We start from the raw sequence: 23,249 nt of genomic DNA on the forward strand, positions 1-23,249 counted from the left end.
TTTGAAGCCAAACCCTCTAAAAGCTACGAATTTTACCCAAATAATAAAAAAAAATTTTGGTTCGGTCAAAATGATCACGGCAACAGTAAAAATTAATATTTAAATCCCCCCAAAAAAGTTTATTGGGGACTTAATTCAAATTTAGGCTCTGCAGTCTCATTCTACTGGTGTCATAGTATATTTTTTATATACGTTTTAAAAATAGGTTAAAAACAGTTTAAGGAATAGGTACATAATTCATATTATCGTTCTACTCAGCTTATTCCAACAATGAAATTAATTCGGAAATAAATCACGAAACCTATACGTGTTTTTCAGCTGTCATTGGGGGGCAACACATCATAAAATTGACGACTTATCCATTTGCCCCCCCCCCCCCCCAATATTATTTTATATTTATTTCGCTTGTTGGTTATATCTTATACCTGCATTCTACTACTATTTCTAAGTTTTAAACCTCACACCTTTACGGAATTTTAGCATAACCTACCACCCCCTTTATGTGACATTTTCTAAATTTCTAGGTACTAAAAGTTTATATAATATATGAATAAATCCTTTTCATCTCATATTTTTGAATTTTTTCTTACTCAAAATTAATAAAAGAAACACGACTTATAGAGAAGTTTTGCATATATAAATTAAATGAAAGGTTTCGAGATTAAACATAAAATATTTTATCAATGAGTCACCTTCATAAAAACTGTATACCTTGCTTTCAACTAATTACGTAATAAACTAGTACAAACAAAAACGTTTTTACCAAAAAATACTTCGATCAAATTATCAAATTTTATTGGATAATATATATCAATAGTAACAATAAATTCTATAAAAATATATAATATAGGTATAAAAAATAATCATTGTAATAACAGTTTTAAAAAATCACAATTAGATATAAAGTAAATAATGAAGGGTAGAATAACCGCATTTTTAAAATCTAGCACCAATTGCGGCTATAGAACCCTGCATTATGAACTTTATCTATTTAATATATTACTACATAGATCACATAACTATAAATATTGTTACATAAGGCACAAATGCATTTGTCTATTTATCAAAAAATAAGAAGAAAATGTGGCTTTGAATAGAAGAGGGTCATTTTCTTCGCGTATTTTCCGTAAAGTTGTGTGTAAGCTCTGAGTCAAATGCACTTATTAAGTCAAACTTTTCTTTATCAGCGCATTAGACTAAAAGCTTTCACACAACTCTACGGAAAACACGCGAAAAAAGGCCCCCTTTGAATCTAAGGCCCTAAAGTAATAAAAGAATATCAATATTAAGTCATATTCAGCAAACATCTAGAAAAAAGTTTTAGGTTTACTATCCTTTATTCTTTTTTTAAGAGCAAACAACCCAAAAAGTTGTTATTTTGTCCTGTTACCTACTTGTTTTTAAAATACTTTTCTTGCTGCTTAACTAGGTATACAATTTATCTTGGGCACATAGCATGTCTGCCTCCATCCACAGGTAGAGAAACTCCGGTAGAGAAAGAGGCGTCATCCGAGGCAAGGAAGGCAATGGCCTTAGCAACCTCGTCAGGATTGCCAGGGCGTCCCAGAGCATGCGTCGTCCTGGTGGTATAGATTATTACAGATAATGTATCAAGTAGGTAGCTAATTTTGAGCAATGTTCAAGATATTTTTTTTCCCTTTTAATTAATTCAGAAGAAGGAATGGTGGGAGGGGACATTTGCAGGGAGTAAGGGAGGGGACAATGAATTGAATATTCAATTTTTAGTTGTCTCAGACTTTAGGTACTGGCTTAAAGGGAATGTGCAAGAATTTAGAAGGTTCTGACTTTAAATTTGTGTAATTAACAGTCTAAGAACCCTTAAATTTAATTCTAGTATATAGTAACATTTTAAAATTTAGGAATATGGGGTGAACGAGTTCCAGGGAATTTTATGGCCTTTCAGCAAAAACTCTTAAATTGAATTAATTGCCCATTGCCTATTGTCCCCTCCTTTACTCCCTGGGACATTGGACTAATAATTATAAGAGCACCCAAAGTTTTATGAACATACTCTTGGTTTGTTAGATTAAAATCTTTTGATAGGCACACATCTAATCTACAGAATGGGTTCTTTTGTCGGAAATGTACAATATTTCGTCCATTGTCAAATCCCTTAAGATCTGTGAGAAAATTGATAATCTAAGCTACCAAAGCAATCATCTGTACATATAAATCTATACCTAGAGTGTTCCAGAAAAGCTGCATATTTTTCCTCATCTAATCCCCCGCGTTTTTGTAGCTCAGTGATGACAACTCCTAGACTCAAGAATGTGTTAATTTGAAATTAAAAATAACTTTATTTGGTATGACACGATCAATGGAAGCGAAACTCTACAAAACAGACAAACATAGTTAAATTGATTCAATAAATGATACTAAGTCCATTTTAAGTTTAGAAGTAGCTGCGGGTTTTTTTGCTGCAACCCTTCCACCTTAAAAATTCCCTAGACTAATGAAAAACATCCCTTAAATTTGTTGAACGAACGATCCAGTTAAAAAGATTTCATAGACATACATCCAGTTACTAAAGAATATAGGATTCTACTCAAAGGGATCTTGGACAAAGTAGCTTCGGACAAAGTAGCTTCAGACAAAGTAGCTTCGGACAAAGTAGCTTCAGGACAAAGTAGCTTCCTAAGGAAAGTAGCCTCCACTGTTAATAAAGGTTATGGCCGCAGCGCTCGGCCCCCTGGCCTGCCTAGCCGCGGCCATATTGGAGACTATTTTTCTTAAGAAGCTACTTTTCTTAAGTAAATGTCCTGAAGCTACTTTGTCCGGAAGCTACTTTGTCCTGAAGCTACTTTGTCCGAAGCTACGTTGTCCGAAGCTACTTTGTCCGAAGCTACTTTGTCCAAGATCCTACTCAAAGAAATGTTATTACAGATAAACATCAAGTATACTAATATCAACAATCTGACTTTATTCTTAACCACACCTCCCCTCCCCCACCCTCCAGTTGAAAACCCTAACACGTTCTTTCCTGGATTGACAGAGTTGACTCTGATCTGTTTGGGAGCAAGCTCTAATGCCACGCATCTTGTCAGTTGATCTTATGCATCAAAATTTTAAAAACATCTAAACTATTGATTTTCCACTTATTTATGAGAAACGTGACGTAGTTCCTACGACGGTTTCAGGCAAATTTTTATTATTAAAGTTTAAGTTAAGTACAATGTTCCTTCATTCTGTTCTCCCCCCCTCGAATATGGACCGCCCAGATTCTGTGGGCGCATCCGCTAGTTACGTATTGCGTCTGTCTCACCAAAACAATCTGTAAGACTGCACGACTGAAACGTTGGAAAGATTTTAATAGGCCTTCTTCCGGTTTAGGCTATTTTAGCGTGTAATGCAATGTAATTGTGAGTTTTTGCTTCATAAAATAATTTCAGTCTTATAATTTTGTGCCTAAAGCTGCTTTAGAGATATTATATGCCAAAACTCCAGGGAAAGATCTGATTCCGTTTACACTTGACACATTCACAATGTTACCCTGTAAAAATATGAAAAATAATCGACAGATAATCGCAATTGCCAATTCAATTACTTCGTTGGGGCGGGATTCTGGAGTAGCCAGAGCATCATTCGCTTGTAAATAAAAGTATATTAGGTGAAGTAACATCCAAACAGACAACCAATCCAGCCTTGATTGCAAGACCTTTGTCAGGAAGGCCTAAGTGTACAGGTAAAAGTTACCCCTGTTTATGGGGCAAACAATTTATGGATCCATGATGGATTATGATTGGATATAAACTTTTACACCAATGATCTTAATACAAAGGGATATGGTTCTCCTTTACAGGGTAGCTTCTTATAGGTCCTTGGAAGATTTAAATAAAACACCATCCTCCCAAGCAAAATTGCCCCTAGAAAAGAAATACAAATAGAAAAGTTCTGCTAGGTTACCGAAACTTTTTTAAAAACTACAAGAGGAGGGGTTATCCTAGAGTCTCGCTATATTCCATCAACAATTTTTCATAGTTGCCTTTGTTAGTTCCAGGTGAGGAACAGCCAACATGGTCAGATTGTAGACAGCACGGACATTTGTGTTCATTACCCTATCATTAGGATACCTCTGATTTAAATCATATTATATTTTGAAAACCAAGGGATAAAACAAAAAATTCCTTTCATACCTATTTGCAGTAAAAAGGGAGAGGTCATTTTCTAGTAAATCCCATAAAGGTGTGTGTTATAAGGCCTAAAAATAGTAGTAGAACGATAAGGTGCTCTAGATATATGTATTCCCTATTGAATAGAACAATAGGGAAATTTTTTTTTTTTTTTTGATAACCGTACCTGGATTATCTAAAAAAATACGAAATTTCTATCAAACGCTTTGTTTGGCTCAAACTGACAAAAATTAAAAAAAAATATAATTATAATAATAATGTTTTCTATAGGTACAAGGTAAAGGTTAAGAACAATCTATACCATTAAACAAAGGAAGAAGTCATTCTTTACAGGTTGATTTATTATAATTATATTTTTTTTTATTTGTGTCAGTTTGAGCCAAACAAAGCGTTTGATAGAAATTTCAGATATTCCAGGTACGGTTATCAAAAAAAAAAAAAAAATTTCTTCCCTATTGTTCTATTCAATAGGAAATACAAATATATAGAGCACCTTATCGTTCTACTACTATTTTTAGGCCTTATAACACACACCTTTACGGGATTTACTAGAAAATGACCTCTCCCTTTATCATTCTGGAAAAAATAAGCTCGAATGCTTAAATATTTCCAAATTTGGCGAGAAATAGAAAACAAATTAGAAAGGATATAGCGATTTTTAAGCCTTTTCTTCACAGTTCTACATAGTACCTAGCTTTCCTAATTTTAGCCTTCAAATCTTGTTTTAAATTCTTGGAACACCTAATTTTCTGGGATCTTATTCTTAACAATTTGCAAGTCTCTCTTTAAATTGGGTATATACCCATTCAAGTCAGGTTTCAAACTTCCATGACATCAAAATCTGAGGCACCCTTCCTGTCATATTGTTCCAGAGAGGTATTAGCAATGGATCCCATCTCCAAAACTCCGGCATTGTTCACCAGGATGTCCAACTTTTTAAATTTAGCCAGAGTTTCTGAGATGATTCTCTGGCAGTCGGATTCATTACACACATCTGCCTGGATTACGGAGATCTCTGGCGCTCCTGTTATAGCAGAATTTTAAGTAAGAGATGGCAAGACAGGTATAAATAAATTGAAATAGGATGGTAGGATGAGACTGAGAGGGGTGGTAATCTTTCATTTGTTTGTTTATTACTTAAGTGCAGCAGGTTAGTTTAGGTTATATTGGGTACATAGTAGACCTGCAGGACTAGGGCACATCACTGATATAGGCACTTATAAAGGATATGGTACACCATTAACTTTATTAATTCTTATGTGTTAATCTTTTTTTTTTGTCTATTCCTATTTATTTTCAAAAATCTTAAATTTTCATTTAGACTTATTTTGTAACTCAAATTATTACTTATCCTAATTTAATATCAATACCTTATATAAACTGATACATGATAATATGTTTTGTCTGTGTATACCGAAGGATCTCGGTAACCGCTGAACCGATATGGTTCTCCTTTACAGTGAAGCTTCTCATAACTATTTTTCTCTTTATTTCGTTTATAAAATTAAAATTGGAAATAGGGTTCACATGTAGCAGCTTATACCAATAACGAAATTAATTCGGGGAAAAATCACGAAACCTATACGTTTTTTCAGCTGTCGTTGGGGGGCAACACATCGTAAAATTGACGACCTCTCCATTTGCCCCCCCAAATATTATTTTAGATTTATTTTGCTTGTTGGTTATACCTTATTCCTGCACATGTAGACTTCCCCACCTCTAGTGGCGCAGCCGTTTATTAAGTTATATTCTACTATGCCTGATTGTAAACAGCTTGTTTCAGTATTCTTCAAATTCTGACGACAGGATATGATTCTTAAAAACGTAAAAAAATAAAAAAAAAGAAGTAGGTAAGCAAAGTGCAAAGAAAATGATAACATCAATAAAAGCACTGAAACGGAACATTAACACTTGTAGAGTGTCAGAACTGAAAAGCAGAAAAGAGGTGCTTCGCTTTTAACATTGCACCTTGTTGTAATAGGAATCAGTTTTTCAAAAATCAGATGAATAAGATAAAAATATTATATAAAAAATATTGTTAAATAGCAATATGTTTTAAATCATGGAAGAAGGGCATTTCTGGTAACGATTGTAGAGTTGCTACGCTTCCTATTTCGTACCTAACTGTTATAGTAATCATTAAGCAAAGTATGAACTCGATAGGACAATTCTAACATGTACAAATTAACGAAAAGAGCTATCAGTTCCGGAGAGACGGACCGACCCTCCACTTTTAAAAACAAAACAAAATAAAATGTATGCCCTACTGACTGTATTTACTTTTTATAAAGAATCAACATGACTATGCCTGTATGTTTCTACCAGTAATTGCCAGGGAAGCTCCAAGTTTAGCAAAATGAATTGCAGTAGCCGCTCCTTTAGCAAGGATATGGTCATAAGCATATAGTAAACATTTTCCATTTTTAATTGTAGCACTATAAAGTTTTGCGTGAACATTATTGGATGTTTTCAGCTCATAATGTTTTTCAATGTTTTCCTGGGAAATTTTTTAATGTTTTCCTAGAAATTTTTTCTATGTTTTTCACCCCTGGGAAAAATATTTGAACCTGGGAAAAAAGTGAGTGAAAATATGTTTTAGTATAATGGAATTTTTTATCATGTTCAAACCTTTGCAAGTCGTTACTTTTCTACCCTTCGGTTAAACATTATCAATATTTGTTGTTAGTATTGGAAACATTTCCTCATTTTAAAAAAAATTATTAGGTATTAGAATTATTTTTAATCCTTAAAAACATTACTAATTCCCCCCTCCCCCCCCCCAAAAAAAAAAAACCGGGTTAAATAAAAAGAACAGGTTTTTTTACGGGTTGGGTATGTTTTTTCAATAAAGAGCCTGGTTTTTTTAACAACCCTGAGTAGCTTTGCTGACAAAAAATAAGTTTTAATCTTTTCAATATATATCTTTAAAACCATGCCTATTCCCGAGCTAGCTCCGGTAATAATGGCAACTTTTCCAGCTAAAGAAGTCATTTTTATTTAGATTCTGAAATAAACTCTTCTTAGTGAAGTTTAGACAATATAGATTATACATATAATATCATATGTTTTATTTTTGATCAATATTTATTAATATAACATGCTAAATTTAACATTACTAAAAGTTAGTAAATATAATAAAGACTAAAGTAACAATAAATTTCATTCTACAATTAATAAATATTTTATTTAGAAAAAAGAATAAAGAAATGATTTGACTCGCGACTATTGAATTCAGTTGTCATAAGATAGAATCGGTTGCTAACAAAACATTCTAAATTACTTTTTAAATTCATAGAATAATGACTCTATATGATTTGGGCCTACCTGTTCATTGGAGGACATAAAAGTATGAATAAAAATCATATAAATTTACCAGTTGCCTGTTTCTAAGCTTGTCCCAAACCACCCTTGAAATTTTTTTTGAAATGAGAAACCAATTTAAATTTGATTTGAAGTTTAAACTTTTTTTCATCTATATTAATATTAAAAAAAACAGGTAATATATTTCTAGATGATCATTTACAATGAAAGAACTAAACATTAATATAGAAAAGTAATTCTTCAGCTTTCATGCTCAAGACTTCTTTTTCAAATACATAGGTAGTTTTACGTCCCTATTAATGCACACTAAAAAATCACTAATATTATGCTCTACATATTAAGTTACCTTCTAAAAATACATTTTTATGATATGCTTAATTTGTGAGCATTTTAAATTTATTAGGCAGGTTTTCTTTCATTAGTTACACACTCGTTTTTGAAATTCAATTAATATTTCTATTGTACAATATGTTAAATCCAAAACACCCCTTTCTTCGAAAAAATCGTTGATTTCCCTTAAAGTTCCTAGACGAGCACAGAACCACCTTAGGTAATGAAAAGTTATGTTATATTGGGTAGTGTAGACGTTAGGGCACCGCAGTTATATGCCCTGTAGGTATAGGGAAAAAACTACCCATCCCCCTTATTTTAATTTTTTTAATGGGGGGGTGGGTGGTGTTAGTTCAGTACTAGATAGGCACTTGGAGGAAAAACAACCGAAAAATCATGATCTTAAAATTAAACATTTACAAAGTTTCCATTGACTTCCAATTCTTTCTTGAGGAACCAAAATATTGGGCGGACTGGTGTTGCATACTATCATAGTTCCTCCGTGGGGATGTAGTTGCAGAGTAGTTAGAATCTAAAATAGATAGATAATAATAATAATGTAGAATACTCTATCATAGTTCCTCTGTGGCGTATAGTTGCAGAGTAGTTAGAATCTAAAATAGATAGATAGATAATAATGATGTTGAATACTCTATCATAGTTCCTCTGTGGTGTAAAGTTGCAGAGTAGTTAGAGTCTAAAATAGATACATAGATAGATAATGATGTTGAATACTCTATGATAGTTCCTCTGTGGTGTAAAGTTGCAGAGTAGTTAGAGTCTAAAATAGATAGAAAGATAATAATGATGTTGAATACTCTATCATAGTTCCTCAGAGGTGTATAGTTGCAGAGTAGTTAGAATCTAAAATAGATAGATAGATAATAATAATGTTGCATAATGTTGCATACTATCATACTAAAATAGAGGGTAACCTCCGCAGGGTTAGGTACAGAAAAATTACTGCCCCCATAAATTTTACTTTTTTCAAACATAAGAATGGGAGTGGGTTTCATGTGCTATGTGCAATCTTTTAGTGAAAACGCAATCCCATTTTCCCCAGAGTAAAATGAACAAATAAAAAAATTTTACCTCTAAGACTTGATCTAGAACCATAGACTTCAGAATTTTCTGGAATAGATCCCTCAATTTGTCCAGGAGCCAACTTAAAAAAAAACATCATATGAAAGTTTGTCTGTCTATCAATTAGCTACTTAACTATATTATTTTTGTAGCCACTAGGGGTGGAGTCAAACTAATATTTACCTTATGTGAGTACTGATTAGTAGGAGTACCCACTAGGGGTGGAGACAAACTATTATTTAATTTGAGTGAGTACTGATAGTAGGAGTAACCACTTGGGGTGGAGTCAAACTAATATTCACCTTAGGTGAGTACTGATTACTAGTAGGAGTAGCCACTTGGGGTGGAGTTAAACGCCCTGGAGATGCGTTGCCTGTCAGAGGTCCGCCTATAACATATGCTTAATAAAGGAAATTTAAATTGTCTTCTGCTTGTTCAAAAACAGAAAATAAAAATAAACATATATTAATTTTTCCTCTAATTCCAGGGGTGTATATTCTGCATAAGATTAATTTTTACCCCTGCTAGAAAATATGTTTATTTCCCACCCCCTCACTCTCTTTAGTTATAATCAAATTTCCCATCATTCTATGGTATTTTTGAGTCTGAATATGAAAGCTTTTTGCTGATTTTTCAAATCAAAGAATCATCTGATGATTTCAGTACACGTTTTTGAATTTCCCCCTACATATTTTTTATTCCCCTCGCTCCCCCCTCCCCCCTTACCTGGGGATCCCATGCAGAATATACACCGCAGTCTCATTCACGGTTTTAATATAGATTTAATGATAATACCTACACCAACACTGCCCGCAGTAACACCACCACCAATAATATCTGACTTTATATCTGGCAGGTTCAAGTTATTGCTCGACAAAACCTAAAAAAGTAATAGGTAGGTAGTTACCTAGTTAAAAATATGCGTGTGCGCAGAGAATAAAGTAAAATAATGGAGGGGTCCAGCGCTATATTTAACTGCGTTCATTCACAGGGCTTGGACCTTGTCACGATTTTGTATTGGATCTTTGAAATCAACCAATATCGTCGGAAATATGAGAAAAGGGTTTTTACCAGGTAAATGTCTGGATTATACATCTATACAGCATGACCCTCGAAAAAGTATTTTTAAGCATCTGCAGCCTATATTTCTCAATAAAATATTAAAAGATTCATATGTACTTGTTCTCTATAATTTTCTACATCAAAGGATATCAAAATATTTTTTTTACATCAATTAACAGCCGGGATTTGTAAAGCCAAAGTTTGGAAAAAGTGCTTGAGAAACTGGATATTACTAAATATTTCTTAGTTTTTTATTAGTATATTACTTTTTATCAACCAGTTAAAAAACAAATAAGAAAGAAGAGCAAGTTTACAATTGATACATTTTTTATTGCATTAAAAAACGTTACTTTTACATAAAAAAAAACTACTTTTCAAATTTTACTGAATACATTTTTCTTATAACCATTTTCCCTCAAATCTTATAATATCTCCCACTTATTAATATGACCTTAAATAAACCCCTCCCCAATTTATGCTCATTACCAGAAGGATTAGCGCCACCTTTTCCTATAAATTCACGCCCACTCATCAAATTAATCTAAGACACATAAAAATCATTTAAATTGTTAAATGTTTAATAAAAGTTTGTAGCTGTAACTTTTTGGTTTTTTAACTTATTTTGATAAAATAAAAAGTGTTTGATTTCTGTTTATGTAAACTTTCAATTTGCTACTATTTTTTATAGGATTTCTTTCTGTAAGGGTGTTTTTGCAATTTACACTAATCTAAAAATGCCTTTTAGAGCAAGTGAAAAAAGTGCTTTCAGCATGAAATAAATTTCTTGGAAACATCTTTATATAAATATTATAAAAAGTATTGAAATTATGAGGAAAACACGTCATTTCACTTTAAAAAAACATTTTTCTTGAAAAGTTACTTTTTCCTCAGCCACTTTTTCAAAACTTTGGCTCTAAAAATCTCAGCTGTTAATTGATGTAAAAAAAAATATTTTTATATCTACTTATGTGGAAATCTACAGAGAACAAGGACATATACATTTTTTGATAATTCATTGAGAAATATGGGCTGCAGATGCTTAAAAATACTTTTTCGAGGGTCATGCTGTACTTATACATTGATCGAACAAAAATTTAGTAGAAGATGACAGCCTTAAGAGGAGGTAATGATGAATATGATAGTAACAGGGATCTAAAGGAATAAGAAACGGCCGATAAATTGACGTACACCCCAATGATGTTGATAATATACAAAATTACCCCTTCTGTGTTTTACAATTAGTGGTTAAAACGTTTAGACACTCAACATTATGAACCAACCAATCATAATTCAATAACAGTCCCCCAAGTTGTTTTGCCAGCGAATAAGAAAACCCAATTATAAAACTTTGGGGACTATTTTGATAAAAAGCCCAATGTCTCTTCCTCCTCCATCAAGTTTCTTAGATTTACTGCATGTCTAGGATTTATATCGTACAAAATATTCGTCGCTCAAATTTTGGGATTGAATCATATTCAACTAAATAAACAAAATCTTCGTCTGTTGAAATTGATGGAAGAATTATTGTGTCTATGGTAACAAATCTTTTTTTTTGGGTGCTTATACTTTTATTGTATTTATCCTACTATATTAAGTAGTAAGTTCTTATTGTATGAATTTTAAGATCTCAATAATTACTGACTGAACCAATTGAGCTATCTCATAGCTCCGGTAATGGTTTTATACAATTTTAAGATTTAAGGTTTTAAGCTTTTTTATGGCTCCTGCAGGCTAGGGGCATAGTCGCTAGTCCCTTCTAAAGTACTAAAAAAATACTAACCTTAAAAATTTGATAGATTATTTGGCTGCTAAACTTGATAACAAGAAAGTGAAGTGTATATTGTAGCATAACTCCTCCATAGCCCTAAATAAAGTTCTATTATACTGAAAAATGATTAAAAAGGGAAAAATTAAAGTACATTTAATGTACTTTTTTATTGTAAAGTGGTTAAATAAAAAGGATGTTTCCAATTAGAGAATATATTATATAAATAGGTACAACATTATTATATTACGCAATACACATTAAAATGATTGTGAATTTATTTAAATATACTTCATATTACTTCAAAATATCTCTAAGAATTAGGTTTTTGATAGTGAAGCAACTCTATAATTTACTTTGTCTGTATGTCCGCTGGTCAGTCCGTAACGCTATGCAGGAAAAGCGATTCTGCTGCTTTTCAAAATTGAAGGATGATTTTTTTGTGTGAAGGATTCCTTATATTAATGAATATCCACTTTATAATTCACTTGGTCCGACAGTTTGTCATTCATGCTACACAAATATAAATATGTATGAAAGATTTCATGATTTTTAAAAACATCTGCTCTGAAACACACTTCCCTATTCTTTTTATGCTTCGCTACTTATGGATGTAGTCAACCTTTTTCTGGCGGTAATAAGTAAGTTCTTCACCTTAAAAAGTCCCCTGAATCCTTCTTCACGAACAACAGTAGCAAAACAATCAAATACACCTTCATATCTTGTCAGAATAGGAATCACCTCACGTCCTGTAAAAATATTCCATTAAAAATAAAAATTATTCAGAACCGTACGTAATAATGAAACATGTTTGATGAAGAAAAAAAAAGTAGACTGTAATATAGTGGTAATTAAGATTTGGTATTTGATTAGGAAGTGGCAATCGAACCAGTCAACGGTCTGGTTGTATATGATAATTATATAGTTGTTGCGCTACTACTAAATATTACCAACATTTTGACAAAGTTATAAATCAGCTAAGATACGTTTAAAACAATGGATATAGAATATATCGAACGTGGATATCATGACAGGTGAAAAACCAGGTTGCTAACATGGACAACATTATTGTCCAGTTCGTTCATCCAGTAGGAGGGAAGGGAATGGGATAAAGGGGGTGGATGAAGCCTGCTACAAGTTTCACTTGATTAGAGTACATGCTAATTTGGAGCAAAATCCAAGTAATAATAAATCCATTTTTTTACAAAAAGGCACCTGTATCTAAATTGTCAATAATGCTTCTAGTCCCCTGCAAGTGTAGACGGTGTAGCACAGTTTCTGAAAATAGAATCATTTAAGGAAAATCCCCAAAATATATTTGAACTGTTAAAAGTTTACAATTTCTTGAAATTGGTAAATGTCAAATCAATATACCTAATCAAGATAGTTATTCTTGACGTTCCTGTTTCACTTTTTTTATTTCATAAAAAACAAGCGACTATGACACTAGCATCACAGGTATCTATATTCATAGGGTCAGGGAGAAGCAAAAATATACTTAAACCACCCAAAGACTCGAATCTAAAAGAACAATAGCCTTAAACCATCCCAGAACCTATATCAAGCTTCCCAAATATGGAAAACTCAAGGGGGTGGGGGGAAGTTTGTACAGTTATAGGAAATGAAAATTCAGTATCAAATTTTGCCCTGGCCGTTTGGGCTTGTTTTTACAGTTATCAACCTAATTCTTTTTGTAAACTCTCTTATATGATTGGAACTACCTGTAAAACATTGAAAATTGAGTTTTGGGACTTTCCTTCTAGGGGCTAGTGGGCAAATAACCCCCCCAAACACTAAAAACAAGCCCAAACGGCCAGGGCAAAATTTGATACTGAATTTTCATTTCCTATAACTGTACAAACTCCCCCCCCCCCCTGGTGCAATAGTTATCGACATTATAAGCCTCGGACAAAGAAATTAACTACCTTAAAACAATACCACAAAAAATATTACCTAAAGGAAAAAGCAGAGTGTCCGCAACCAAATGTCCAACCATACTGGAGGCCTGAGTCTAAAATTAACAAGGATGACAACATCCATAAAAGGACAAAATTATTTTTTAAGACTTGATTATAGAGATGCTTCGCTTATAATATTGTACTTTGATGTCCTAGGAATCAGAATTTAAAAAATTTGATAAATAGGATAATTAATATTATATTACATTAATTTTTTTGTCAAAAAGTTAAAGATCAGCATGATTTAAATGGACGTACGGAAATTCTAGTAACGATTATAGAGTTGCTATGCTTTCTTGGTCGTACCTAACTTTTGTAGGAATCATCATGCAAAGTTTGAAAGCGATAGGACAATTCTAAAATGTCTAAATTAATATAAAAAAAGCTAACCGTTGCGAAAAGCTTTAAAGAAAAGCTTAGCTTTAATCGATAGATTGACATTTCATTTCCTTCACAATTTGTATCTATTTATAGAGCATACTTTTAGCTAAAAATGTGTGTGTAATTGTCAAATGCTTTGATGTGTTTCTTGACATATGAATTACTCTTTAACAAGGATAATTATGCGTATGAGAAGCACAGAAGAAACAAAATAACAAACATAACAAGTTGAGTTGTGTAATGCAAGAATCGAGAAAAACCTAGCGGATAGTCTATCTTCCAAAGCAGCCAAGAAAATCACACTTATTTCAATGCTAGCATTACAAACGTAATTAAAGGAAGCCTGCAAAAAATACATCGATCTAACTGCTGAAAGGCTGCCACAAGTAGACCCAATACCCCAAATTTGAATCCCTCAGCTTCAATACCAAAAAAGTTGTACCAAGGCATTTTAAAATGAGATTTTATATACAATGAAAATTTAGAAAGATTTTTATTGATAATGTTTGAAAATTTGAAATTAAACTAGGTAAGTAGTCTAAAAACAAAATTATAAGCTTAAAGTTTCTGACAAAGATAAGGTAATAATTTTTTGTCTAGGTGATGTAATTTAATATTGTAATTTCTATTATGAGCGATGGAAATCTTTCAAAGTTTTCATTGTACATAAAATGTCATTTTGAAATGCCTAGAAACTTTTTGTTATTCAAGACGAAGGCTTCAAATTTGGGGTATTGGGTCTACTTGTAGCAGTCTTTCAGCAGTTAAAGCGTTGTATTTCTTGCAGGCTTCCTTTAAAGAGTAGAGTAGCTGCACTACAATAACTTTTGTAGGTATGTACCAGTACCTGATAATGAGCAAGGCCAGGAAGACTTTGATCTGGATCCCTGGAAACAGCACCCTGGAAAATAAGTTTATACTCTATAATCAAGGTACTTATGGGTTCGCCCCTGGCATCTAGTGCCTCTTTATTCGAAGGGGATGGAAGGAGACAGAAAAATAGCCTAAAACATCCAAATTGTCAAATGAGATAGCCGTAAACCATCCTTGTAAGATAAGTGAAGCTACAATAAACTGGAGAACTCAATCGATTTTGATGTTAGCGAAATCTTAACAAGACAGAAAAAACTTTACTACTTTATATAATAACATAGAGTGATCAACACAGTTTAATTAAACATGTTATTTTTATTTGATAAGTCCAATACACAGTGTTTCATGTTAAAAACAATCTTCAGTTGGTTATAAATAAAAAGACATGATGCTTTAATAATAAGGAATAGTAGCTTTCGCAATATTCCATAAAATTGTGATCAAGCTTCCAGTCAAATGCGCTTATTAAGTGTAACTGTTCTTTATATTGACCAAACGCATATTATAATTAAACTTATGTTAAAAAACAGTTTGACCTAATAAGTGCATTTGACTGGAATCTTACTCACAACTTTACGGAATTTTGTAAAAGCTACTAGGTACTAGGTACTAGCTATTCCCTTTATTGAAAGAAAAATTCTACCTTTAGTTTCTGATATTCTCTGTGAGAAGCTTTCATAACTTGCAACCATAATCTTTCTGTTATAAACTTTATTATATAGTGAGCTACTCCATAGATAACCTGGAAAAAAACAGGTATATTATTAGCGAAGTTTTATTAGGTATTTTTAAAAGTTAACACTAATTATCTTATTCTTGAGGTAATAATAATAAAATGCTGTGTATTTTGTCACAGGGAGGGCGGGGACATGGGGATGTTTACTAGTTTAGGTACTAAACTAGTTCCCAAAGAGGACTATCTACGAACAAGAGCAAGTGATTCTATGCATCTTCCAGCATTGACCCATAGTATTTTTTTATTAAATATACTAGGTTTATGTTTAATATTTGCTTTAACGACTAAAAAGTTAGGTTTCACCATGGTTTTATATGAAAAAAAAACTTTAAAATGTTAAGCATTGTTTGGTGCAATATCATCGAATGTTTTGATGAGTTCAAATTGTTGTTTAAAAGCTTTGACACAAAATAAATTATTGTGATTAAAAATGTATATTTAGAAAAAGGGGTGGTAACTTGTAAACAGTTTAATTAATGTACTTTTGCAATTTACAACATTTGATGCTTTTCTGCAGTGTTATTTTATTTTGTCCTTTGAACTCAACAAAGCATTTGATGATATTGCTTTAAATTTCAAAGTTTTTTTCATATAAAACCATAGTGAAACCTAACTTTTTAGTCGATAAAGCAAATATTAAACATAAACCTAGTACAGGGTGGGCCACATAAATCCGGACTTTTTTCACACGGCCATAGCTCCAAAACTACTTGACCAATCAGGACGTTTGACCACACTATAAAAAGCTTAGGTCTAGGGTCTCTGCATTCGAGGGTCGAAATGATAGCCTAAAACATTCCTAGGACCCAATCTTAAAATGGAATAGCCATAAAATATCTGGTGACTTATTTGAAGGTTTTATAAACTGAAGAAATGATCGATTCTGTAGATATTAAGATCTTAATCTTCAGACCAAAAAACTTTACAACTTTGTATAATAGGTTGAAAAACAGACTAGCTTACTTGAGGTGGAATAAGTACCCAAACTGGCAACATTCTACCACGTCTAAATTAAAACATTTTTAAAGTATTGTGTACTTATTAGCAGACAGGGATATCAAGACTATTACATTTTCAAGACCAGATTATAGAGATATTTCCCTTATAATATTGTTCCTAATCGTCTTATGAATCACTATTCCAAAACGAACATTAAAAAATAATTAGGTAGGTAAAGTCTTGTAATAATAAAAAAAAATTTATCAGGTTTAAAATGAAAGTTGGACTTTCTTGTAGGGATTATAGTGTTGCAGCGCATTATAAACAAAACATCTAACACAACAAATAAAAACAATAATTGTTTTTATTTCTTACTTTGGATCAGACCAACTAATAAGGCGAATAAATCCTTCTTTGAATACATCCAACACACCTAAAACAGACAATAACATATACATATTTTTAATAAAATTTTTATAAATCAGTTATTTGCGTGTTTAAGTTACAGTTTCATAATGTACGTACGGTAAAAGTTCTCAGAGAGAGGAGACAATGGGCGACCTATTAATTACACTAGTCCCCAAAGTTTTTCAATAACGTTTTCTTATTCGTTGGCTTAACAGTTTTGGAGACTTCAGTGAATTTTGATTGGTTGTTTCATAAAGTTGAGTGTTCAAACGTCTCAACCGCTAATTTAAATCAAAAGAAGGGGTAATTTTCTATATCAATATTGGGGATGTACACCAATTTATCAACCTTTGCCTTATCCCTTTAGATGACTGAGTAGTGAGTATTCTTCCAAAATCAACTACAGAGATTAAACTCTTTCATCAGTAAAGATTTTCAAGAAAACTGTTTATGTTACTAAACCATTGTATTGTGTAATACAAGGATCTTCTTAAGGGATAAGATTATAAGCGATAAATCGAAATACACTTCCAATTAAGAAACATAAAATTATCCCTTCTTTATATTAAAGTTATTGAGATAAAAGTTTGGTTACGGTTAGTTTGTATCAACCAATCAATATTCTATTTGAAAAGTCCCAAATTCTTTTAAGGCAACGAATGAAAGAGTGCGTGGAACACTTACCAGGTTTTTCACAGCAAATATCTGACTGAACTGTCTCTACTAGACTAGCTGAGTAAAAAGGAGTCACCAGAGCCGTACTTACTGCCTGAAACAATAGTATAGTTACGATACCAGTTTTATGTCTAAATATTATTTTTAAGTACCGAAGCTACTATATAATTCCAAATGTAAGTCCGTCTGTCTGTAAGGAACGCTATGAGGGAAACGTGATTTTCTCGGTTGCTACTTAAGATATGTGTCTTATGAAGATATCATTATCCAGTGATTTTAATACTGTAATGTTAATATGTTGATTATAACCCTATTTCGTATATAAATTCTTTTTTTCTTCGCTAGATCTTAAATTCTTAATTTTGGTAATCTTTGCTAGAATATATAGGTATGTTGCTTTATTTCAATACAGAAAAGCCATAAGAATAATTCAAATTCAGAGGTATAACATTGTCCCTTTGAACATTCATAATGCCTAAAAAGTGATTTTTTATATTTTGAAAATGTTAAGTTTACCTTTAAAAGAATATGTTGACCAATCATTTTCATAGAACTGTGCTTGTCGATTTCTTTTGGCCAAGGAGTAAACTTACTAATAATAAACAAATGTATTACATTTTTCAAGGAATTTTTGATTTCTTATTTATTTGTCGATTAGGTAGTGATACTCAATATTACAATATCCCATTTATTGCATTTTCTTTAAAAGTGTTGATTTTTTCCTTCACATTTTATGAAATAGACTATATCGGCTCGGCAGCCGCGCATTAGCGTCAAACTTAAACGCGATTGGGCGCAATTTTATTCCTTGAAAATATTGATTGTATGTTTAGGAACAGATTTAAACATCCAGCAGGTTATAATATGGCGATTTCAATGAGGATTACACGCGGCTGCTAAGCCATAATACCTGAGAACGGCATGTATACTTTTAGAGAAACATTACTAGAGTAGCTGTAAATAAATAACCTTATGCAATCTTCAATGCCAAGATTTAATCCTTTTATTGTCAGACTGCTTCCAACACCTTAGAAGAAGAATATTTTGAAAGGAATTAGGGGTATATGTAATCAAAATGGAAATAATAGCCATATATCCTGTTTTAAAAAGTGGTTATGGTTTTTTGTTTTTATCGCTAACCGAGAAACGATTGAGTACTCCATATTAGGGAAGCTTCTTGTGGGTTACAGATTCAGAAGGTTCAAAGCTATTTTACTTATTTAAGCCTTGGGATAGTTTTAAGCTTTTTATCTGCACTAACTTTGTACTGCAGCCACTTGTAGTTATTTTAAAGTAGTAATTTAGAATTGAAACCTACCTTTGAAAAGAGCAGCAGTACCCTGCCACCTGTTGAGATGCAACACAACTGGTATTAATGTTAATGGGTTGGTATGATATCTGGAGGATTCTACATGCACCTATATAGAAATGTTTAAAGTTTTCAATTTGGAAAAGTAACCCCTTATTGATTAAAGTACATATGAAAAAGATCCTAAAATCAAATAAATCAGTTATAAAGACAAGTTATCATTAAGTTTCCACTATAGCTTCGACACCGATTAACATCCGCTGGATTAGAACCTGTTCCCAGCATACTGAGAAATCATGTAGCATCGAATATTACAATATTTCATAAAATCAAATACACCAGGCCTTGGGCCCAACGGGTGTAACAAAACTGGTTTTTATTTTAATATCCGCGAAAAGCTGTCTATAAAAATAAAATCTCCTCCACATATAAATATTGACCACCAGAAGGAAAAAGAATTAGGTATAGCGTAGCTGCGCTAATTTAAAATTCTAATTACCTGACACTGTCTCCTTAGTATAATAAACGGATGTGAAATGATATTCTCGGCGAGAAGGCCGGTGATTCCAATACCAAAGCCTGCATATTTGTCAGATTCACCAGAATTTTCTGTGCTCTCCTAAAACAAATTAATTAGACTTGCGCACATTTGGATATTTATATTGGATACAGGGTAGCCCTGCTGTGGGGTAAGGCATAAAGAAAAAAACTTTACTCTTAAAAATAAGGGACGGGAGGGTAGTTTAAGTGCTTTGAGGAAAAGCAACACTAGGTTCTTTTTCCCCTCCTACAAAACATATTTTACTTTTTATGAAATATATTTTAAGACCAGCAAACTCCCTGAAGCCACTAAAGAGTTTAGCAACTAATTTCTTAACTAGATAATATCAAATAATCAAAAGGAAAATTTTTAAAACAATATAAAAATCCACACAAAAATTTCTACCTTTTGATATCCAACTTTGCCCCTTTTACCACCAGCCGCTGGACGTCTAGGGTCATCTAAAATTAAAAATAACCAAGAACAAATTAGCGTTTCAATCATCGACTACTATAGATTTTTTTAAAGTGGTAATATCAAATTCTGCGTTTAAATTCAAGTTGTATTATTGGTGTTGGATTCTGCTTTTAAAACCTCCCAGCCTAAAAAGGGTTTAAAAATCTAGTAAAACAATAGAGAGGGCATATGCTGTAAGCAACTTTAACCACTGGGTGGGGGCCACTCTGTGCAAACTTTCAATTGGGTCTTTAAATATCAGCCAATAACATCGGAAATATAAACACAGCAAAGTCGCTACAATAGAGCAGAAAGCAATTTGCTAGCAGACGAAAAAGGTCCCCCCCCCCTTGGGCCAGGTATTTGTTCTTGTTATATATCATTACTTATACATCACCTTGTAAAAGTGAAGAGAACGTAACATAGCATAAGCGATCAAATTCGCGCAGAGAATGTTATGAACTGTATATTAAAACAGCCAAGTGTTACAAATCGACATGAAGAACAATACAATGGAGGTCTTCACTAATAAACAAGGATGACAACATTCATAAAAGCGAAGCACTGAAACGGTAGGACAAACGGACATTAACACTTACATAGTGTCAGAACTAAATAATTGACACCTATTGTAGGGATCTGAAGGGAAAAGACAATGGCCGATAAATTGATGTCCATCCCTAATGATGTAACACAAAATCACCCCTTTTGTAGATTAAAACTAATGATTGAAACGTTTCAACACAAAACTAAATTAATCAACTAATCCAAATTTAAAGTTCCCAAAGTTGTTAAGCCAACTAATAAAAAAAACGTTAGGTATTATAAAACTTTGGGGACTAGTGAATCTATTAGATTTTATTGATAATTTAATTGTAAGGAATACACTAACCTTCAATATATTGATTAGAGTATTTTTCACTTCTAGTCCTGTAGACCCCATAATCTTGATTGCTATAGCCTCGTGAATTTAGCCCATCCATTCCCGCCATATTTTTTTAATCTGTAACAATAAATATAGATGGATGGATTATAGGTTTAAATATACATCAATTTGTCATATTATATAAAAATAACTAGAGACTGTGCACCATTCACCTATAGACGGGGGGAAAGTAAAATAACTAAAAACAATAAAAATACCTACTTAAATATTAGTCAAATAGCCTGAAAACCATTCCAAAACTGTGTGAAGCTTTCCTGAAGCTTTCTTTTCTTCACATATGTTGGTAAATCGTTTTATGTTGTTTTTATTTAGACCTAATGTCTTAGTAGGGTATTTTATTTTCTAAATTGCCTTAGGATGGTTTTAGGCCATTAAGGTGACCCTCTTTGCATAGATGTCCAGGGCGCAGCCACAAGTGTTAACTCAAGGAAGACAAAACTTTAGAATATCATAATAACATAATTTTTTTTATAATCATAAGATACATATATTTAGAAGCGCAGCAACTCTTTAACATCTGTCTGAAGCATCAATATTATATGTATTGTTACAATATAATCGGGAATCTAAAGGGATAAGCAGGGAGTAAGGGAGGGGACAATGGGCAATTAATTAAATTTAAGAGTTTTCGCTGAAAAGCAATGAAAACCAGATTTTTCAAGATAATTTGACCAAAATTGTAAAGGGATCATGGTAATATAAGTTAGAACAAAATTAGTTCTAAGAAAAAATCATTTACTTGATAATTAAATTACCAATACATCACAATGTAGTAAACATTCTGTAATTAATCACAAGAAAAATCTTGTTTAGAACTTTGTCAACCCTTCTCATATATTTTAAACTGTCACCTAAATTCAAGGCGTTCTTAGATTGTTTAATATATACATAAATATCACAGTAGAGTTTCTATACATGAAATGACATTTTCTTGGAAAAAATATTTGTTAAAACTAGCCATCAATAACAAAATTTTCTGTCTGCTATATTCAACCTAACTCAGCTAGTTAGCGGGGCATTGATGCGCTAGTACCCAAAGTCAGTCAGAACCTGCTGAATTCCTGCACATTCCCTTTAAGCCAGTACCCAAAGTCTGAGACTCTTAAAAATTGAATATTCGATCCATAGTCCCCTCCCTTACTCCCTGGGGATAAGTCAACGGCCGAAAAGTTGATGTACATCCCCAATATTTATACACAAAATTATCCCTATTTTGAAGATTATAAATTGTAATCAAAACTCATTAAATGTCTCCAAATTTAGTAAGCAAATTAAAACTAGTGTAATAAACATCCTAATTTTCCCTTCCTCTCTGCAATTTTATCATTATTTGTAGCTATTTGAATTTCAAATCTGCATGTCATTGCTGCGCTATTTTTTTAGACATAATTGTCCTTGTGGAAATAAACTTTCAATAAAAATGAAAATAGAATTTTTACCCTTTCTATTTCATGTCAATCAAAGTAGAAAATTGGATAACATTAAAAAACTATCACGAAATGTTAAACTCGTTCATTAGAAATCTGACATACAACTAGAGGTTTTGCTTCCACTTCCGCACAGGAATAACTTTTCAAATCAATAGAACCAAAAATTAATAAAAAGCACAAAAAGCTTTACACATTGGCGGTTTCCCTCAGAAAAACCCCTCCTTCATATTTTTGAATAAAGAAAAACTCTTCTGAAAAGAGTTGGTTTTAGATTGTTTGTTTAACATTTTAAGTGAGGTTAGGGTATAGTGTAGCCCCACAGAGTAAGGGTACCTTAGGTATAGACTCTGCAAGATTCGGACCCCCCAGCAAGGGTCATGCATAAAAAAGCCATATTTTTTTCAATGAAAAAACAAACAATAAAGGAATGGTTTATATCATATGTGATCGCTAGGCACTTACTTTGAGGGAAAGCACCTTCATATTTTAGGAAAATTACCTACCTACCATTTGTGTCTTTTTGCGAATATAAAACACTGTGCGGGAGAGAATGCACACCAATTATTATAAATTTAATATACAACATTGATGTGTAAATCACATAAAATATCACATTTTATAATTTTATCTTGGAAAATTTTAAATTTTTTATTTAAAGAATATTGGTATTAAAAAGAAATAAGGCACTTAAGTTGCTTTAAGATGCTTTTATATTTGAAATAAAAAAGGAGAAGTTGATGAGAAAATTTCTAAAATTCTTTTTTATACATGGAAATGACCGCTGGAATTAAGGGAATCTCCAAGTAATATTTCCATAAAATCATGGTGCTACACGATACATTAATTTTATATATGTGAATTATTGGTTAAGGTAATATGTTTGAT

General features: G+C 32.3%; 2 protein-coding genes across 11 annotated transcripts; both read right to left on the reverse strand.

Annotated features, from left to right (window-relative positions):
* Positions 1–778: 778 nt before the first annotated feature.
* LOC145326218 (putative oxidoreductase MexAM1_META1p0182) lies at positions 779–7,170 on the reverse strand. Of its 6 annotated transcripts, none has more exons than XR_013881797.1 (9): positions 7,088–7,170; positions 6,460–6,527; positions 5,911–5,947; positions 5,006–5,175; positions 4,004–4,075; positions 3,427–3,511; positions 2,202–3,070; positions 1,391–1,580; positions 779–1,056 (listed from the first exon to the last, which is right to left on the reverse strand). XR_013881797.1 is itself a non-coding variant. In XM_080169400.1 (9 exons), the coding sequence occupies exons 1-9, from the start codon at positions 7,140–7,142 to the stop codon at positions 1,439–1,441; spliced, it is 789 nt and encodes a 262-aa protein (XP_080025526.1). In that variant the 5' UTR covers positions 7,143–7,170; the 3' UTR covers positions 1,394–1,438. The 6 variants fall into 6 exon arrangements, 1 of the variants encoding a protein (XP_080025526.1); XR_013881796.1 differs by having other exon boundaries at positions 779–1,087; XR_013881795.1 differs by having other exon boundaries at positions 779–1,111.
* A 486-nt stretch (positions 7,171–7,656) lies between these two features.
* LOC145326215 (mitochondrial outer membrane protein SLC25A46-like) lies at positions 7,657–21,442 on the reverse strand. Of its 5 annotated transcripts, none has more exons than XM_080169388.1 (20): positions 20,881–21,442; positions 19,938–19,993; positions 19,491–19,610; positions 19,001–19,100; positions 18,652–18,709; positions 18,199–18,274; positions 17,692–17,776; positions 16,975–17,032; positions 16,624–16,666; positions 15,568–15,666; positions 14,899–14,952; positions 13,666–13,723; positions 12,928–12,990; positions 12,367–12,461; positions 11,728–11,811; positions 9,681–9,765; positions 9,188–9,273; positions 8,895–8,967; positions 8,174–8,334; positions 7,657–7,997 (listed from the first exon to the last, which is right to left on the reverse strand). In XM_080169388.1, the coding sequence occupies exons 1-19, from the start codon at positions 20,978–20,980 to the stop codon at positions 8,219–8,221; spliced, it is 1,509 nt and encodes a 502-aa protein (XP_080025514.1). In that variant the 5' UTR covers positions 20,981–21,442; the 3' UTR covers positions 7,657–7,997; positions 8,174–8,218. The 5 variants fall into 5 exon arrangements, with proteins under 5 accessions (XP_080025514.1, XP_080025515.1, XP_080025516.1 ...); XM_080169389.1 differs by having other exon boundaries at positions 7,833–7,964; positions 8,190–8,334; XM_080169390.1 differs by having other exon boundaries at positions 7,833–7,964.
* Positions 21,443–23,249: the final 1,807 nt, after the last annotated feature.

This window comes from Acartia tonsa, chromosome 8, assembly GCF_053477335.1.
Source record: "Acartia tonsa isolate MP-2025a chromosome 8, ASM5347733v1, whole genome shotgun sequence".
NCBI lineage: Eukaryota > Metazoa > Arthropoda > Copepoda > Calanoida > Acartiidae > Acartia > Acartia tonsa.

Bases quoted from the DNA above. Each gene is read 5' to 3' on its own strand.
- LOC145326218 (XM_080169400.1), bottom strand. From the start codon at position 7,142: ATGACTTCTTTAGCTGGAAAAGTTGCCATTATTACCGGAGCTAGCTCG. The intron at 5,176-5,910 runs GCATAGTAGAAT...CTGCTATAACAG, and splicing joins AACAAGCTGTTTACAATCAG to GAGCGCCAGAGATCTCCGTA. The intron at 2,283-2,991 runs GTTAGGGTTTTC...CACATTCTTGAG, and splicing joins GTCAATCCAGGAAAGAACGT to TCTAGGAGTTGTCATCACTG.
- LOC145326215 (XM_080169388.1), bottom strand. From the start codon at position 20,980: ATGGCGGGAATGGATGGGCTAAATTCACGAGGCTATAGCAATCAAGAT. The intron at 19,611-19,937 runs GTAGAAATTTTT...AATTTGTTTTAG, and splicing joins GCAAAGTTGGATATCAAAAG to GAGAGCACAGAAAATTCTGG. The intron at 17,777-18,198 runs GTAAACTTAACA...CTATTGTTTCAG, and splicing joins GTCAACATATTCTTTTAAAG to GCAGTAAGTACGGCTCTGGT.